The sequence below is a fragment of the Montipora foliosa genome, chromosome 10 (genome assembly GCF_036669935.1).
Source record: "Montipora foliosa isolate CH-2021 chromosome 10, ASM3666993v2, whole genome shotgun sequence".
Lineage (NCBI taxonomy): Eukaryota > Metazoa > Cnidaria > Anthozoa > Scleractinia > Acroporidae > Montipora > Montipora foliosa.
This window is the reverse complement of record NC_090878.1, coordinates 28,382,320-28,403,143: the sequence shown is the minus strand read 5'-3', so window position 1 is coordinate 28,403,143 and position 20,824 is coordinate 28,382,320. Positions and strand designations below refer to the sequence as shown.

At 38.8% G+C, this 20,824-nt stretch overlaps 1 protein-coding gene across 1 annotated transcript in view; it reads right to left on the bottom strand.

The window, feature by feature from the left end:
• Positions 1 to 13,948, bottom strand: part of LOC137972729 (uncharacterized) — a 50,456-nt gene extending 36,508 nt beyond the window's left edge. Inside the window, exons 1-2 of the mRNA XM_068819449.1 lie at positions 13,855 to 13,948; positions 13,055 to 13,240 (exon numbers count right to left, since the gene is read on the bottom strand). Of these exons, the coding sequence (XP_068675550.1) occupies positions 13,055 to 13,240; positions 13,855 to 13,948 (280 nt within the window). The remainder of the gene's footprint in view (positions 1 to 13,054; positions 13,241 to 13,854) is intronic.
• Between the last annotated feature and the right edge of the window lie 6,876 nt (positions 13,949 to 20,824).

The window sequence follows — 20,824 nt, the reverse complement described above, 5'->3', positions numbered from 1 at the left end:
CATTCTTCTGCAGGAGTATATATCATCCTCAAAGTGTGTTAATTTAAAGGTGTGGCCGATCAGTTCTGTCAAATGGAAAGCGTCCTAAGAGTGCTGATAGTACATCTCACGACGGTCAGTGCAGAAAACGAGTGAGAGATACATCAGCGCAAAAAGAAAAAATTCGAATCCCCTCGCGGTCATATACCATGTTCAGTTTTCCTATACAGATAATAACTATCCGCCAAATCAGAGACATCTCAGTTTTTATTCATTTTAAAAGCATCGAAAAAAGTGATCACCTTCACTGAAGAAAGTCAAAGGTAGTTTCACTGTCTTCGTATCTTGAAGCCATTTTTATTAGCTTAACCACAGGTACCCACAGGTACCCCAAGTTAACGATGTAATTTGACCATCTTTTAAAATGAAATTTTAATTTATGATACCAACAGCCACATGAATTCAGGCATGAACAGGATGCACTTATATTATGGTATGATATATTGTTATATCTGTGAATGAGACGACATCAGTATAATCACATGTGAATGATAACAGTACCTTATTAAATTCATTAATAATTCATGCTGGGAAAACAAAAGAAATGTTTGATTAATCAATATCTGTATATCTGATACAGAATTCTCTTCATTTACATAAACGTTTCTTTCGATTTTCCCTGTTAAAATGTCTTGAATCATCAAACATATCGAGTGTACATTGACACTTTAATGCTGACGTTTAATAAGTCATAAACAATTTTCGCGCCAAATCTGCCGCTCATATTGTATATGCTACATATTCATCTTGCACGACGAAGATATCAAAAATCATGAACAAGAAACATGATAAATAAATTGTTATCATCATCATCATGAGCCAGCATTTACCCGAACGCGGTTTCATTTGTAACTGCGTAGTTTTCGATGCGGTTACATCTTCTGTTTACACAACATCGATTGAAACTGTTGCCGAAACCGTGTCGATTTGAAACCGCTGCCAAAAGTGCAGCGTTTCCAAAACGATGCAGTTTCATCCGTCATGTAAACAGTGAAACCGCATCGATTTGAATACGATTACTATTTTGGTGCAAAATTTGCATTGTTCAATTCAAAAAATAGTGCAGCACTTACTTATAACATCACGACTTTGATTTTCTGGCGAAAACGGTTTCGTGTAAACACTTCCAAACCGCATCGATTTTGACGCGGTTTCGAAGTCATGGAATTGTGTCGATGTGAAACCGCTTTCGTTTACACTCTGCCTGAAATCAACGGTCTGTGAAGTGGGCTGAAAAAAAAGCCCTGGTCCACGGACGTCTGAGATCTATAGTACATGAAGCAAGTTGCAGATGACATAAATTTCTCTGTTCTAGTCTCACAGATATGGTTTGTAATATGTCGTTGACTGCCACAAAGGGGGGTGGGGGTGGGGGTTGGGTAACGGGCACCCCAGGACCCCCCTGGCTATTCCCCTGTAAGATGTGTAACTTCTTCAGACCACAACCCGTCATTTGTCGAAGGCTACGGCAATGACAGTGACAAAAAGAAGTAATATTATTGGTTAAAGGAACCAAAATGATCATGCTGCACGTGCGTCACGCATTTTTGTACATTTCTCTCCCGTGACGACAACGTGGACAAACTACATTGAATCTTTCAGTCTCACTCTTTACTTCAAATCCGTCCATATCAATCCATTTATAGAACACTACGCCTATGTATATAGTATAATATAAACAAGATGGAATAATCATGAAATACTTAGAATAGCTCAAAGTTATATTTTGAAGTGACGTTTTCGTCGCCGTAGCCGTCGTGGTTTGTTTCAACTGGTATGCTGGGGGAACGTCGCACTCCTGAGAGCCCCATACGATGTGATTTTCTGGATTCGGGTAATGAACTAGATACTTACGACACTCATCTGTAAATAAGAAGTTAAAAGTACAGTAAAGTCAATTTATTTAACGTCGGTAGTTCCTTCAGTTACGAAACTGGTATCAATGGAAGCCGACGGTGCGCCTTTTACCCCCTCCCTCTGTCAGTGCTCCGTTTCACGGATATTTAAAGCTATAGCTACACTGATCAGAGGAAAGTGGAAACAGACGTTGAAGTCACGTTTGAAGTTCTCCCAATCCTCTGCCGTGAACTTGGAGTATTTCCTGGAAAATTTCAAACGAGGACTTCTTTGCTTCTCACTTAAGAGTGGTATCTTCTTTCGCTTGAAAGCTTTCCACCCTTTGTTGGTCAAGCTCCATACCTTTGTGCTCAAAACGTTGATATTGTGATGTTGAACCTTTTGGGCAATCTTTCTTTTTGAATTATTACGATTATACTTAGCTTTCGTGGTTATATTTCTCGCATAGTTTGTCAAAACAGACGGCCGTCCACTCCTTGGTTTGCCCTCGAAGGATTTCCTTTTTTTAACATTTGTTCATCCATCATTCGGTCCTTTAAAACAATTTGGCAATTTCTTTGACTGAATGACCAGATGACTGTAAAATAGCTGCCTGAGCTCTAGCACAAACGGTGACTGTGATTTCCGTGAAAGAGCAGAGAAAATCTAAAACAAAGCCATTAAGGCAATAAATTCGAAAACAGGCAATGTGCGGGGAAAATATGGAGGGACAAAGCACGCGCACATCCACATAGGGCGCGAAATTTCAAAAGTATTGTCATGTATTCAAATCTTAGAATTGAAATTCCTTTGAACAATTACTTTGATAAATTTACTAACTGAATCAGTTTCAATTTGCTAAAGAGCTGTGAAGACTTCAATCATTTGTGGACATGGGAATCCCTTACAATAAAGCTGAATTCACCAGTAATGAAAGCTTAATTAAGCATATTCTTTAGCAAATACACAAATTTAGTAGCACTTTATAGTCTAGTAACCTGCCAAGGGAACAAAAGAAACCATTAATTTAACAACACGTCTTTAACTGCCTATCACCCCCTTTTTACCTTTTAAAAGAAAAGTTTAATGGTACGTCGATAAAATTGTTCAAAAATTATTCAAGGATTCCTCGTCGTTATTGATTTTTTTGGGACATTGAAGTTCGGGAACCCAGATTTCATCGAGCGCGAAGGGGGACTGGGACCTGTGACGTGAAGGAGTAAGTAGTAGCCTTTTTGGTAGTGAAATGTTGGTGGACGGAGTTTCAGACCAAATTATTTAATACATAACAGAACTTATACTGTCACGTACTGTGTCAGTAGTATAGCGCGTGATTGCGAAGTTAGTTACTCCTGCTGCATCGTCAACCCAGGGCTTCGTCGCTCGGTCAAAACAGCACAGGAATCCGAAAAAATGCTTTTTAATGCGTTTAAGCCTTAAAATGTCTTGAACTGTAAAAACGGTTTTCAACCTGTGGATAAATTACTGCACAAGAGAGCTGAACTGAGCTATCCTCCTTCTTCTGATATGGATTGAGATGAGAGATTCGCAGATTTCTTTAATTAATAGCAAAATATCCGTAATGACCTCTCTAGTGATGCTTGCGATGCGGCACCTTTCCTCTAAGACTCAGTCCACTGCCTTTTCCAGTTGACCAGCTTTGAAGAGGTGTCGGTGGAACAAGTGAAACATCTTATCAAGACTGGTTCTATAAAGTAGTGTGCTTTGGATCGAGTTCCTGTATGTGTGCTCAAATTCTGCCTTCCTGACCTTCTGCCCGTGATTACTAAAACAGATCAATCTTTCATTGTTGCGGATGTTCACAAGGAAGCGCTTTTCACTTCTTTATTGAAGAAGGTGAATTCTGACCTTGAGGTTTTTAGTAATTTTCGACCGGTTTCGAATCTAATGTTTACTTCCAAATTAATTGAAAAGGCTGCTCATGAGTTAACTAGCTATACTTTAAATCAATAAATAAATAAATAAATAATAATCTACGTGAAGTTTTCCAGTCTGCATACAAGAAATTGCATAGTACTGAAACAACTTTGCTTAGAGTTCAAAAGGATATCCTGCGAGCTATTGATAGTCGCCGCTCTGTTCTGTTCTCCTTGTTTTGTTAGATCTATCTGCAGCCTTGGCGGACATAGTTAGATTTCACGGGATGTGTTTTCTCTTCTACACGCAATATATCTTTCATTTAAATGATCTTCGATGGTTGACAAACTTTCTGTTCTTTCCTGCATTGAGGCCTGCATTAGTGATATAAATAAGTGGATGCTATCTAACAAGCTTAAGCTTAATAATAGTAAAACGGAGGTGCTAGTCATTGGAGCGCCACACCGCCCTCACCAACAGTTTAATCTCAGTTTACTTGTTGGCGATGTGCATGTGGTACCTACTTCATCCGCGAGAAATTTGGGAACCGTCTTCGATGACAACATGACACTTGAGTCTCACGTCGCTGCTATTTGTAAATCTGCTATTTTTCACATTAGGAATAATTCTAGAATTAAGCGATATTTGTCTCAAGCGAATATTGAGACTCTAATTCACGCGTTTGTTACTTGTAAGTTGGACCACTGTAATTCGCTACTTATTGGCTTCACCTTCAGAATTGTGCTGCTTGGTTGGTTGTTGGTGGTCGTAAATACGACCCAGTTACGTCAGTGTTACGCCAGCTTCATTGGCTACCGATTGAGAAGCGTATAGTTAACAGGATAAATTGCTCCCAACTTATAATGCTCTGCAATGGTTTAGCTCCCCTGTACACATGTATGTGTGATAGGCTTGAGCTTCGTATTCCTACTCGCAGGCTTCGATCATCTGATAATTATGTTTTAAATGTTCCTCGGTACAATCTCAAGAGTTATGGTGGTAGAGCTTTTTCCGTTGCAGCTCCTAAATTATGGAATAATTTTTGCCACTAGATATAAAGTTAATCCCTAATGTGAATGTGTGCGTGTTTAAATCTAAGGTTAGGACTTATTTGTTCAATTATAGTTACTAGGTCTTACTACTGACACGTTTTTTTTTCTTGGGTCTAGTTTTTACCAGCATTTCGTATAACTTTTACTGTTTTTAATTTTGATTTTTATTGCTGTAAAGCGCCTTTGGACACTGGATAAAGGCGCTACATAAATGCCTACTTCTTATTATTATTTCTTGAATTAACCAACCATACAATTTTGTCGCATTCCTACAAAATAAACATAAAAGATACTGAATATATCCGCGATCTCGAACACAAGAAAGGTCATCACTATATAGTGGGCCTAGTTGTCTCCCCCACACATCCCACTTGTTGAAAGATGTTCCAAAATTCAGATGAAAATAGAGGTTAAAAGACAACTTAGTTATCGATAATAACCATTACTTAACTTCAACACCATACAACTTAATGCAAATTAAAACCAAGTGAAAGAGAATAAAATTCAGTTCCCATTCGCTATTGCCAAACCTTGAATTCCGAAAAAGGAATTGGGGAGGGGGGGGGGGGGAGACTTTAACTACCAAAACAAAATGGTGATAAAGCACTTTAACTTGTTTTAAAATGAGTCTGGATAACTATGTAGCTGTAAGTAATGCAAGCTTTGAAACACATAGCAACCTTATGCAAAGGTTAATGCCACTAACAGCCAGCTTATTTGTGAATGATATCCACAAGATGCTAAGACAAATTTTATTTAATAATTTTATAAGTTGACAGTAACTACAAAATTCTCAGCTATCATTTAAAAATTAAAACGTTACTCAGATAATTAAAAGGTAAAATAATATCCGATTCTTATCTCTGAGTTATTCGCTGTCTCAATGATTTCAATTCCAAAAAGCCAAGTAAACACAGTTTTACCCAATTATTTTGTTCAGTAGATCAGACCCCATTTGCTCAATTGCTGTATAACTCTATGCAGTGGATAGGTCACTATCCAAAATATAAAATATAGTTCACGTTGAACGTTGGGAGGCGCGGTAGCCTCATGGGTAGGGAGCTCAACTACTGAGTGAGTGGCCCGGCTTCGGGTCCTGGCCGGGGACATTGTGTTGTGTTCGTGGACAAGACACTTTAGTCTCATGGTGCCTAAGTCCAGCCAGGTGTATAAATGGGTACCGGCAAATTTAATGGGTGGGGGTAGCCCTGCGATGGACTGGCATCCCATACAGGAAGGTGGGGAGGGGGGGGGGGGGGGTGTAGAAATACTCCTAGTCGCCTCATGCTACAGAAACCAGGATAAGCTCCGGCCTAATGGGCCCCTTGGATTGTAAGCAGACTTTACCTTACGTTATAAACGTTCTCCAAGGTTTTCGTACACACCCTTAGTTATTAATTAGATGTGCCCAGGATGTGCATATTCATTGTTACAGGAGGAAATACTGAAATTATTGCAGACTGAAACTGTTAGATAGACACTTATCCACCGGTATGCTTGTCCGAATGTGACAAAATATCAAGATTGCCAATTCCATGTGTCAACTATACATTTATAAATCAAGTTTCTCATATTCATATCAAATTGACATATGATTTATGTGAAATGATTTATCTATACATCAAGTTTTTTATATTCATATCAAGTTCCCAGATATTCACGTCAAAACAGCTTTCCCTTACCAATGCAACTATGCCTATATCAAGCCGACTTTTTTTACTTTTGATAAAAAATTCATGTCAAGTTAACGTTAACATTTTTATAAATCAAGAAAGCCTGGTGCCGAGCATTTCAAAAAGGAAGAGGGAGTCTGAGAACCAGCCGTACAATAAACAACATCTGGTGGCCGCGAATCTCTTCATTCCGAACACAGAAGAGTTCTTGAAAAACTGATCTTGTCTTTGTTCACAATGTACCCCAGGATGATGACCAAGCTAAGTTCTTGTCGAGAAGAGTACAGTAGAGCAGAACAAAGAATTTTTTACAAGCTAGTAACATATCAACACATCCAGTCATCGAAACACGTCTTCAGGTGACTCTCACTCTTGGTTATGACAATGAGCAACTGATAAACGCCTTAAGACAAATCTTGTTGCGACTGAAAAGCCTGTACTGCCATAACAACAACGAAACTGATTACGAGTACAGTATAGCAGTATAGCAGATACCGCGTTGGATGACATGATTAGAGAAATTCTGTCTTCGGCTCCGAAATAGGAAATTGCCGACGACAGTATAGGGTTCTTGAAGAAAGTCCAAGTAACCCGGAAATATCCGTTCATGTGAACTATATGCTCCCTCTCTGAATGCTCCTAGGAGATTCCAAAGGATGGTCTCCTCTCAAGTCCAGATTGCCGGTATTCGGGATGAAAATACAACAGCAACAAAACTTTATTTAACCGTGGGACCCTTTTCACTAAAAAGTGGTCCTCTCAAGAGCTGTGTGCATTAACACTAACAAATATAATGCCAGGAGTACCTAAAATATTAAACTTAAAAATTACAAGCATTGCTGAAATATCTTATATTAAGTACTATAAAATTAATTTCTAATTTGTAATACGAACAAGAAGTGATTTCGAAAAACATTTGACTATAAAAAATTGCGATAAAACATTTCTTAAAATCATTTTAAGATTCAAAAATTGCTGAAAGATTTTCTAAAAAGCGACGACGTTTCGACGTTAGCTAAACGTCATTATCAAGTCAAAATATTTGAGTGAGTTTAGGTCACTCAACTCACTCAAATATTTTGACTTGATAATGACGTTTAGCTAACGTCGAAACGTCGTCGCTTTTTAGCAAATCTTTTAGCAATTTTTTAATCTTAAAATGATTTTAAGAAATGTTTTATCGCAATTTTTTATAGTCAAATAATTTGTAATAGCAGAATAAAACTATTTAAAGTAGTGAGACCCGCTTAGCGTCTACTGGTCTATGTTAAGCCTAGTTTCCACATGATCTGCAACGGTCTGCGACGATCAGAAGCTGTCTGCGTCGGTCTTATCGCAGATGATCGTAAACACCGCAGGAAAATGTTTCCATATAAAACTGAAGCGATCGCAGACAAGCGTACCACTAATCCTCTGCAAAGTGAGGAGAAAAAGGCGCACACTTACTTCAAGTCTGATTGGACGTGTTTCAAGGAAAACAATAGTGTGTCGCCGATAGGACACAGATCATATCAGACACGCGTTCCATTAAAAACTGTCTTAGTCAGAAGCGTCGCAATGGTCAGGAAAGTAGAGCTAGATTCAACTTTCCCGATCACCCAGACCGTGTGCCGCAGATCGCCTCAGACGCCGGGGTCAAATGTTTCCATATGTCTGCAACGTGGCACAGACCTATCGGCGATTGTGTCCCAGACCGATCGCAGACCGTTGCAGATCATATGGAAACCAGACTTTACTGCGCCCCTATAACGGAAACTCTTTTTGAGGGCCTCAGCATTTGGCCGCGAAATAAACAGGTTATGTTGGGCGCACCGAAGATTATGTGTGTGAATGGTATTTACGCTGGCGAATTTTTCAGACGCAGGTATTCGGGTACAAAGTTATTGTAGTTTACTGTATTTGAATATTAAAGATTTGAAATATCGTTTTCACGTCTGTCAGCGAGGCTTTTCCATTTGCGGGCACAATGAATCTATGTAGATCTGACCTCCCAATCAAACCCTGTTATTACGCGTGCTGCCCTAATTTGTAATTTCTCTAGTTTTTGGCCCAACCATTACCGATACAGGCCCACACGGCGCTGCAATAATCAATATGTGGTAGAATTAGTGACTTATAAATCGTCATAAGGGTACTTTGGGGACATATCGGTTTTAGCCTCCTCTGGGCAGCAAGTACTTCAGCAACTTTACCGACGACTTCAGAGATGTGAGCCTCCCACGAGAGTGTTTCATCTCCCTGAATGCCTAGGCATTTGTACGTACTGACTCTTCCAATAACTGAATGCCCATCAAGGCAGATGTGAGGTTCACTTAGGAGCAGAGAGATCTGATGTCTTGTCCCTGTCAACAGACGCTTGGTCTTGAGGACATTAACTAAAGACTTAGACGGTTAGAGTCTGGCCATTTTTTCAGATTGCTTAGATCGTGAGTGAGGGATGAAAACAACTCTTCGGGGTTTTTGGAGTGAGATAAGTGTCATCGCGGCATACATTCTCACATCTGATAAGAAGTTTTAGGTCGAGGTCATTAATGTATAATAGGAATAGCAGAGGGCCAAGGATAGAGCCTTGAGGCACCCCACAACGTAAGTAGTTTCAGAATTTACGTTATTTATAACTGTAACCTGAGTTCTATCTGAGACCTGCACCTTTAAACCCATACAGCTCTTATTTTGACAGAACGATCTCATGGTCAATACTTATAGCATCAAATGACTTTTTAAATCAATAAAAAGAATAGCATTTGTTAAGCCATCGTCGATGTTAATAAGATACCATTTGTCTTTCATGTCAATAAGAGTCGTAAGGGTAGAGTGCATAGGTCTAAAGCCAGACTGATATTTCGAAATTAGCTCCAATTCTCTGACTCATATTTATATACCTGATTGAAAATGGCTTTCTCAAAAAGTTTAGCCATTACAGAAAGTACAGAGATAGGCAGATAATTTGCTGGGTCAACCTTTGAAAACTGGAGTTACACCAGAACTCTTCCCGTCCTTTGGAGGATACCAGTGAAAATAACTAAGTTGAAAATATGTGTCAGGGAAGTAGACTGTTAACGAAGTTGAAGGTCCCAAGCAATAACAATCAAAAAACTGAAAATCCTCCTCAATTACCAAATATTCTAAATAAACATTTTGAAAATGTTGGCAATTTACTAGCAAGCAAACTGCCAAAGAAAGATAATTATATGAGTTATCTCAGTAAATTGAAATCACCTGATTCTTCCTTTTTTTTCAAACCCACTACACCAGAAGAAGTTAAACAGGAAATTTTATCTAGAGCTACCAAATAATAAATCCAGTGGCTTATACTCCTGCCCTACACAACTGTTTAAATGTTTGTGTAATATCATGTCTCCAGCTCTTTCTTGTATTGTTAATTTATCTATGCTTGGTGTCCAGGTTGGACCCTAATTAGATGCAGGCCCAATTGTGACATCCAACACAAGTGTCCCTTTAAGTCTAAGCATTTGCTACCTATTTTCAACAATAAGGTAAGGGTAAAGGTTAGCGTTAGTTTTAGCTTTGGGTAAATGCAGCAGTTAATCTTTACTTAAAGAGAAGCTTTTGGGGGACTCTTTGTGATGTAAATTGTCTGTATTCTGAGACACGAGTGATGTTGAAGTTGGCGAGAAGAGCTAGGGGACACTTCGTGACGCTTATTGAAATCCCTGTGCAAATAATTAGGGTCAAACCTGGATATAAGTAAATTATTGACCAATATCTGTTTTGTCTAATTTTAATAGGATTTTTGGAAAACTATTATATTACCGGATGAAGGAATTTATTGACAAAAATAATCTGATGTACTCCTCACAGTATGGCTTCTGCAAATCACATTCCACAGAGCACGCAATACTTGATATTATAGAAGCAATACTGAGCAATATGGATAAACCTTACTTCTCGTGCGATGTCTTCATTGACCTAAAAAAGGCATTCGATACGGTCATTCATCAAATATTACTCGATAAATTGAACTTTTACGGTTTCCGGCGATTGATAAATGATTGGTTTCAATCAAATCTAAAAAATAGAATGCAAACAATTCAAATTGGAGAATATTTATCAACAAAACTTATTTCTCTTTGTGGTGTGTCCCAGGGACTGGTCTTAGGACCTCTTCTATTTTTACTTTACATAAATAACATTCCCCTAAGTTCAGATAAACTAAAATTTTATTTCTTTGCAGATGAAAGTAATATACTTTATGCTGATAAGAATCTCGAGGCGGTCGAACAAACTGTTAATGCAGAGTTAAAGAACGTACATGATTGGTTGACTTCAAATAAGTTGGCATTCTAATTTTGCAATTTTTCGTCCTCATGAGAAAAAAATGCATTTTTGTCCCTAAATGAGTATTTTAGATTTTGAAACAAGCAAAAGAGTCAGATTAGAGCAAAAAAGTTATATCAAATACCTAGGTGTTTTAATCGATCGAAATTTGTCAAAAATATGGAAAAGCCATGTTGATTCTGTTATCATATAGCAATGATTGCGTCCAATACTTATTTAAACAAAATCTTGGTTCTTCAAAAGCGAGTGCTGCGCTTAATCTATTTTGCCGATCGAAGAGAATATGCCATCCCCTTATTTGTCAAAGCAAAAATTCTGCCTGTTACTTTCCTATATCATGAAGACGTAAGCAAATTAATGTTTGATGTGCACAATCAGAGTGCCCCAATCAACATTGTGAAACTATTTATTAAAACATCCCACATTCATACCTACAATTGTTGATCATCCAAGTCGCAGCTACTAAACTGTGGGCAATAAAGAAGCCGTTTGAACCTGCTGTACTGTTCTCGATGTCACTTTTCAGGAAACCGGTCGTTTCGCCTAAAGGTCGATTCGCCTACACTGAAATCGATTCCCCTACACACTTAAAGTCGATTAGCCTACACAAGTAAAGTCGATTCGCCTACATGCTTCTTTTGCAAACTTTTTAATTTAAGCGCACGTGTAAAAGCCACTGACAGTAAGCAGTTAATAAACGAGATTATCTTATCTTATCTTAAGTGACTACACTTCACTTAACCAAACACATTGTGATTACTGATTACATGTACTGAGATAAACACAGCGAATCGACTTCAGTGTAGGCGAAACGACCGACATTTGTCTTGAGGGAATGGCGCCATAACTGAGAGCCACCTTGGTGAAGACGTATTTCGATGATGCAGCGTTGATGCTCTTAAAGTTCCTACGTACTACTCTGCTCTGCGGTTCATTGTGAACACAGATATTGCAAGATCAGTTTACGAAGAACTCTTGAAGAGATTCGTGGCCGCCATTGTCGGCCGCCATGTTGTTTTATTGCACGGCTGGTTCTCAGACTCCCTCTTCCTTTTTGAAATGCTCTGCACCAGGCTTTCTTGATTTATAAAAATGTGCACGTAATTAAACTTGACATGAATTTTGTTTTCCAAATATAAAAAAGTCGGCTCGATATAGGCATGGGTGCATTGGTAAGGGAAAGATGGTTTGACAAGAATATCTGGGAAGTTGATATGAATATAAAAATAAAAAAAACTTGATGTAAATATATCGTTTGACATAAATATCTGACAATTTGATATGAATATAAGAAACTTGATTTATAAATGTACAGTTCACACATGAAATTGGCAATCTTGACATTCTGTCACATTTGCACAAGCATACACCGGACAAAGCTATCCGGTCTTTGAACAACTGCATGGGTGCACATCTTTGATCTTGTTTTTTACTTAAAATTAAGTTCAAATGTTTTCTTTAGAAAATAGGGGTGCAAATAAAAAAAGGAGAATCGTTTAAAAAATTCTACCAAGAAAATTACTTTATATTCTAAAAATCACCATGGTTTACAAGAAAACAAGAAATTGGCATCTCTCTGCTTGAATCGTTCATGAAAGGAATGGTCACAGTGCAAATGTATTCAGGGGCACCCAACGACCAATTTGTTGTAAAATGTATTATTATACCCCAGTTTATGAAAATAAAAGTTATTAAGGCATTTTTAGGTGTTTTTCAGTGTTGCTGGGAAAACAGTATCTGTTCCTTTTTCCCAGCAAGAAAATTCCCACACGAAATTTCCCAGCCAGCTAGATAAAATTGGTTGGTTTCCCAGCCAGCTGATCAAATTTATTTCCCAGCCAGGAATTCAGCGCGCTTTCAAATCCCTCGATCCAAAACGACCGAACAAAAGCGACACAACCGGGACAAAACAGGTTTTTTCCGCAAGCGCAATCACTCTGACCAGCCGTCGTATGTTTGTGACTATTCTCTGGGAGAGGGAAGGGGTTCTTTTTTTTTTTATTTTTTATTTTTAGTCGTCCTCAGTCTTCAGAGTTTCTACAGCCAGCTCGGGTTGAAATGCTAGAAAAAGTCAGTAATTCCCAGGCAAAACCTCTATCAATAACAAAATTTCCCAGCAAGCTCATCGAAACACCTGTATTTTTGCCAGCCAGCAGGATTCCTCTGGGGAACAGATAATGTGAGGAACAGATTCGTTGGGTGCCCCTGTGTATTTCCTCCTTTTCGTTGTCAGCTGAGAACAGAAAAGGTAAACATCTGTGTTTTTAGCCACCTTACCTACTCTGACCACAAAAGAATAAGATCTGGAATAGCAGTACACTTCTTTCACTGGTACCCTCCTTCCGAAGTCAACTTGCCAGAAGTACAAATAACTGCTCGGAGTCTCGAGGTTTCCATCTACTACATAGTCAGCTCGTCTGAGAGATACTGAAGAAATTGCTGGCTTTCTGAATGCAAGGTTTCCTTAAATTGAACAGAGATAAAAACATAACAACGTACTTGGTAATCTGTGACCCTACCTAGGATGACTAATTTGTTTTTTGTTTTTTTGTTTGGAAATATTAAGAATGTGACGAATGCCTGCTCTAAACAAAGTACAATGTAGCATCTGCTTTAGTCCTTTTGTTGATAATAACTTTCAAGTCGAACCATTGTCAAATTGCCTAGTGGACTGATACATGCATATCCACAGTAATTTGACAATATTATCATACAATTATGGGGCTCCTCACATGACCCCGGTTGACCAAGATGGATCGGTTACCGAGATGAAACTGGTTTCTGTTTTTATGGCGACTTTAAGCCCGTTTTCCGAGATGAAAATTTTGAAAAAATTGTGACGCAACCATTCAGATCTGAAATGTAACGAACAAGCGTGGCGATTTTCTTTGTTTAAGCAACCTCAAATTAATTTTGACTTTACGATAACTATCAAATGAAACCAATCTAAGCTTCATTATCGAAGAAAAGAGAAGTAAAACTCGGTAATGTCCGTTTTATCACGAAAATGTATTGTATTATTTTCCTCCCGGTAACTGCGATGAAGAGTTCATATAACAAAAATTTCAGGCCGTTACCGAGATCTCGGCAACCGATCAGCCAACCCGCCTTCTCATACGAACACATCAAAGCAACATAAGAGGCGAAGCAACATCTCGGAAACCAGACCATCCGGGCACATATGAAGGGGCCCTAAACAATAATCAGTGCAATACCTAAGACACCTTCTATCAAGCTCTGGGGCACTCTACTATTTGATTAATTCCCGCTCATTTAGTGCTCTCCATATCTCTGGCACAAGGGTACATTAGTAAAGGCGACTTTACGACTTTCAGGTATTAGAAAAAGTTGGTATTAGAAATTCCGGTTAAAATAATTAAAATATAAAAATGCTACTGAGACGAAATTTTGACTTTTTTTTGTTTTTTGCTTTTCGTGACCTTTGAAGGCCAATAATTAGGACTGCCAAATTTGAATTGGAAATTCCAAATGGAAGTGCGCTTTTTCGATGCATGCTTTTCGTGAACGAGAGACCGCCATTTCTTGTCCCAGTGAGATCCCAGGGAGTCCGTGACATTATCATATCATCAAAACCAAAGTGCTCTGAGGCGATGTGACAGCTCCACACGTGGAAAAATATCCGCGAATTGGAATCTCTTTGCAAACGCCAAAGAGCAATTATGAACTGGCCAAGTGGAAAGCCTTTGTTTGCATTCACAGCTACAACTTCAACAGCAAGGGGCTTTTCAAGATCTGCTCAGTTCATCAGGGTAATAAGCATTAATATTTTTGTTACCCTTTTGGGATAGTTGAGGTTAAGAGTACGGAACTTTTAGAGTTAAATAAATACAAGTACAAGTACGCGAAATATCAACCTCGTTCCCAGGGTATCCATTGTCGTTAAGAAGGCAAAGACAAAGAGACCCTGGGAACGAGGTTGCGCGAAATATACGTTTTTAAGATAAGTAACGTAAGGGGTGACAGGCAACACTGATTCCCTTCCTGTTTGAAAACATGTATAGAACCTATTATAGTTTTGCTCTAACGAGCAGAGGATTTTCTCTTTTTCGTAGGAAGTCATAGGTGCTTACAAGTAAAAGCTTTTGAAAGCAACGTGAAGTAAAATCTAACCGGCGGTAATACAGTGCATGACGTTTCGATCGAACTTCTGTCATTATCAAGCCAAAAGTGAAGATAAAATTTTTTCCATAAGTATAAATATAAAACAAAGAAGCAAAGTATGTAAAGTATGAAAATGTAAAAAAGGGGTGTTAAAAACATGCAAGAATAACATAATTAAATTGATTAAAAAACTTTCGCACGAAATGAGTCTGACTGTACATTCAGATTGGGTCTCAGTTCGTTAACAAAAAAAAGATTTAAAAAATGGTCTTGAGATCCGTCCAGACCCAGTAAAAACAAGTGGTCTTTGAGGATTGGGACGCGAGAGGCAACTGGAAGCAAAAACATTTGCCGTAGACGTTTATGATGGAGATTTAAACTGGAGTCTCGGGTCTGACAGGGGTCCTTACAGGAGAATGCCGAGGGACTGGATACTCAGCAGGTGTCACGGGTAAAGATCAACAGAGGAGAAAGGAGAAGCGCTCCGGTTGGCTGCTGCAGGAAAAGTGGGAACATTCTGATTGGTTGGAGGAGGAGGAGCAGGAGCACGTTCTGGAACAGCCTGAAGATGTCTGCGGTTTCTGCGGTACTCTCTCTCTCTCTCTCTCTCTCCAACATTCACAATGTAGGACCGCGGGTCTGCAGTGGGTTGTTTCACATTAACAACTTTCTTATATCCTCTGCTGGTGTGAATTCTCAAAACCTGCTGAGGATTGAGCGGTGGGAGAGGTTTGGCGCCACGATCGTAAGAGGCCTTTTGCTGCATACGCTTGGATTTGAGGCGCGAGAAAACATGTTTGTTGTGGAGGGCCCTGGGAGCAAGGAGCTTCTTAGCAACTGGAAGAAGGTACTTGGTGCAGCGGGACATCAAACGCTGCACAGGGGAACCAAGAACTTGATCTCGTGGTCGTGGAACATTCCTGAGATTAAGAAGGCCAAGCGGAGGATCTAAACCGTCCTTCTTGCATTTGTCGAGCAGGCTCATGGCATGCATGCTTCACTGCATTCTCAACCAGGTCATTGGACTGTGGGAAGAGAGGGCTACTGGTGACATGATGGAAATTCCATTCTTCAGCAAAGCTTCTAAATTCTCTACTGGCTTTTGTCGGTCAGCAACCTGCATGGACTTCCATGAACAGAAAAGTGGCGCTTCATCTTCTGAATAACAGTTTTGCTAGATAAATCGTAGAGAGAATTCATCTCGAACTAGCCGGAATATGAGTCAACCAGAATTAAGTATTGCGTTGATTACCAATCAAATATATCAGCACTGACAAGGGACCACGAAAGCACCGGAACCAGGTGGACCAGAAGCGGCTCTTTCTGCTAGTGTGGTTTTGCACTGTTGCAATGCTGACACGAGGCTATCGTACAATCATTTACAGCTTCATGGAGGGCCAGTACAACATGTCCTTTGCTCTTCTCTTGGTAGCATCTGTCCCTGGATGCCATTTGTGGAGAAACTGGATGTAATCTTTGGGCAAGGAATTTGGAACCACAACTCTGAGGCCTTTCAGAATCACTTCATTGTCAACAACCAGCTCATCTCTTATAGGGAAGTAGACTTTAACATCTGGGGTTACACTCTTGAGCTTTGACGGCCAGTCATTTGCAAGGAAATGAGCCACTTTTTGCATAATGGGATCTGCAAGAGTATGACTCTAGAGCTCGGCCATGCGTAAGGGAGAGATCGACGACAAAGATAACACATCAAGCTGATCGTCATCCTCTACACCAGGTTCATCAGTAATGTAGGCTCTTGACAATGCATCCGCTATATGAAGCTCCATTCCTCTTCTGTAAATGAACTTCAAATTGTATCTCTGAAGCTGTAACAGCATACGTTGCAGACGAGCAGGTGCAGTATGAAGAGACTTGTCTACAATTGCCGTAATAGGCTTGTGGTCAGTTTCAATGATGACTTCTCGACCATAAATGAAATCGTGAAATTTCTGGCATGTAAATGTCGCAGCGAGCAATTCTTTCTCGACCTGCGCGTATCAAGATTCGTCTTCTGTGAGAGCAGGCGAGGCATAGTTGTACGGACTGGGAACTAACGAAATTGATTGGCATAAAACGACAAAAAATGCTCATAATAGAGATAAAGTTTCTCACTGCCAACGCTTTCATTTAAGGCTGGCGTTAGATCACGGATAAACAGAGACTCTTTAATTTTACAATGCATATCTGATCGAGCAGTTGCTAATATTTCAAAATGATCCCACTTAATTCTATGGTTGGTTAAGAAAACATGATCAGCAATTGCAGATTCGTGACAATTTGTAATATATCAACTTAAATGTAAGTGCAGGTTATGCACGCGGCGGCATGTGCATCAACGCGGAACCGAGCACAAGAATGCGTCTTCCTCTATTGGAAAACCTTCCGTGTGAAACGTTCTTATGTGCCCAATGATCTTACCAAGAATTTTATCTTTTTATTTTTTTTAATGAACTGAGACTTCCATGGACAGTCCAGACTCAATTTGTGCGAAAGTTTTTTACATTTTCAATTATGTTATTCTTGCATGTTTTTTAACACCCCTTTTTTTACATTTTCAAACTTAACATACTTTCACAATTTTTATCTTCACTTTTGGCTTGATAATGACCAAAGTTCGGTCGAAACGTCACTGGCTTTTACCGTTAGTTTTCACTTCAAATAAGAGGTGGCTCTTTAGAGATTTGGCCAAGTAGGGGTTGACATTTTCTGAGTAAAACTTTTTTTCAGGTTTGACACTGATGTCTGGTATTGTGTTACAAAAGCTTTTGTTTTTGTTTTGGTATTTCCTTTAAGCACGGAGTCCCTCTTTGTCAATTTGATTTCTCATAGTAGTTTTTCTACCAAATTGTGTTGGTAACCTCTATCCCGCAAATGTATTTTAAATTTTCAAATGTTTTCATTGAAAGTGTCTTTTTAGGATTCATCAGGCTTCACCTTTTATTGCTTGGTGGGTGACAAGAGGTGAAGTCCGTATATTGGAAGGTCTCCGTTGGTTTAACATGTGTTTTTTGATCCTTGCATCTCCTTCCTTTGTATACTACTGTGTCTAGAAACACAGTTTAAGTGGCAAATATTTCTGCTCTGAATTTAATCGTAGGGTGAGGTAAATTTGCTTGTTCGATGGAAGTCGCTATGTTCGGTTTTTTCATGTCCACAGGGAAAAGACATAGTCAATGTAGCCTTTCCAGACTATAGGTTTTGAGACGGCTTTGCTTAAAATTTCGGTTTCAATTTTAGCCATTCATGAATAATTGGCCAAAAAAAAACCCGCTGTCTTGGTTCTCATGGTTTGGCCTTGTAGGCGGCAGCTTCTTCTTGAGTTGCGAGGGGCTCTAAATCTTCGTCATGGGGTACGAAACTGGCCCCACTTTCCTCGAAAATCGCACTACTCCTGTCTGAACTCAACTCCGACTGGTCCTCCGACGAAAAAGACGAAGAACTTGAAGAAAAAAAAAACATTTCTTCTTACTCTATTTACTAAAAACCATGCAGAAAGACTTCGCTGGATGATGAGTGAAGTCAAGGAGGGAACGCCGCTTGACAAAATTGTGGCCTCAAGTACTTGTCGTTCGAGTAATGGCGGACAAAATTTGTACACTTTCTGGCAGACCTTTACAGACGTAAATCATCGTTAGGTTAGCTATGGACACCTTTTTTTGTCAACTTTAGGGTCTTGTCTTTAACTAAGGGTGAAAAAATCGAGTAAAAAAACCCACTGATTCCGTCGCAGAAGCATTTTAATTAAATCGTAAAGGCTGAAGAAAATTTATCTTTTATAGACCGAATGCATAAATGGCGGCCAAAAAACCATTCTTTTGTTTAGGAGCTAATCATCCTCACCAGCCTCGTTTGCATGGTCAAAATACAAAAGGAAAGGTTGCTTGAGAGGGAGGCTAGTGAGTCTTATAAGCACATAAACAAAAGAATACACTTTTGGCCGCCATTTATGCATTCGGTCAATTAAAGGCTGTGTAAGAGTGATACTTCTCCTGACGAAGAATTTTCTTTTAATATAATGGCCTGTACCACAGTAGTGTAAATCGCTCATATACGGCTGCAAAGCATTTGCATAAATTTTGCATATTGGAAATAGAGAGTTTGTATGGGAATGGCACCTTATTAAAAATGACGGATTTAGCGATGACATGATATATGAAATGGATCATATATGAACTGCGGATATGAAATCAAGTGAAGCTATGATCTTCGCAGTTATGAACGCAATTTTTGCAATTGCGTAGAGAAGCTCAATTGGTTAGAGCATCGCACGCGCACCGGTATCGCGAGGTTACGGGTTCAACCCCTGTTGAAGTGCTGAATTTTGCAGGCTTCTTTACGCAATTTCAAAATTGCGTTCATAACTGCGAAGATCATAGCTTTACTTAATGACGGTTTTGATGCAAAGAGGCGGGAACCTCATTAACGTCCGCCATTTTGTTTTGGAGGGAAGCAGTCCAGAAAAACTTTTGTGACCACTTTTAAGACGGAGCTTAGCGACCGTCTGCTTTTGTCACGGACGTGACCTGGGCCCTAGTGACATTAGTAACTGACAAAAATGGCGGCGGGGTCGCTATTTGTGAATTCTTCGGGGGAAAGTATATCTCTCTGCTGATTTGTGATTCGCATTATTCTGGAGAATTGTGCTTTAAAGTGTGCAACCTGGAATAAAGCAAGTGTTTCAAGGGCAATAGACATTGTTTTATGGGTACAAACGTAAAGAATGAGGCGACGGGAAAGTTAAAGTGATCCCAAAATATGTTCACAACACAACAAGAGATCATTTGGGACCATTTTGAAGGTGAGGCATTAAGTTTTCTAATCAGTAATATGGAAAGAGACTAACGTCATTTATTAATGTTGTAAATTTGAACGTTTTCTTATGAGCAAAGTGTTTAATTTTCTAATTAAAGCAAGCTGTTGGCCCTCTTTAGTATCTCCTTTGAAAGGTTCAGCATCTAATTTTCTCCTAACAGTATCATGGATTGATTAAACGTACAGTGCTGCGTTATGAGAATAAATAAATCATTAGCTATGAAGAAATCTTTTGATAGCTTTCTTTCTTAGCTTAATTGTCAACTCCCGTCAATGGATAATGTTTACGTTCTTAATTTTACTCCTTTCTCTTTTAGCTCATTGTTAAAAGTTCCCCATATTTTGAGCTTTGAAATATGAAGAGACTTATTGATCTCTGATACGAAAAATTAATTTTCCCACCCTGTTATATTCATCAATACAAACTAAGTTAAGGTATTGGAGAATGTAACTGAAAATGCTATGATAATAAAATTATTAACTCTAGAATGCGTTTGCATGAATTCTTTGTATAACCAACATTGTTATTAGTATTATAAAATGTCTATATTTGTTTAACATTTCCTTTCCTTAGATAAAACAATAGATAATTACATAGTTCACTTCCTCTCTAGATTAGCTTAATTTGCCAATTGTGGGATAGTGTACTTTTCTTTATTTATATTGATGGAGCTGATTAATAAAACAATAAAACTGACATTTTCTGACAAGAAGTTTGGCAAATCAATCATTATTACATAGTATTTACCATAAACAAGAACTATTAAATTTTAATATTTACATGTAGTTTCAAGGTCTGGAATTCTTGTTAGGGTTTTTTTCGTGCATGATTTATTTGCTTCTTTTAATAAAATGCCTATGAAGTGAAAATTTGTTTGAATTTGCTCTGTTCTAGGATAAAAAAATGGTGTTTTTACAAGCGCTCAAAGTTGCACATTTTTGTTCTTTTAAATTTAAAGTAAGAAGTATTACTTTTTAACGCATTGACTCCAAGGTGTGGGACTTAACATATTTTACTGTCAGACTGTCTAACACCAGACGATCTTACTTGTCAATGGGGGTGGTCCAGGGCGGTTCAGCTGACAGTGGGTTCAGATTAAATTAAATTTG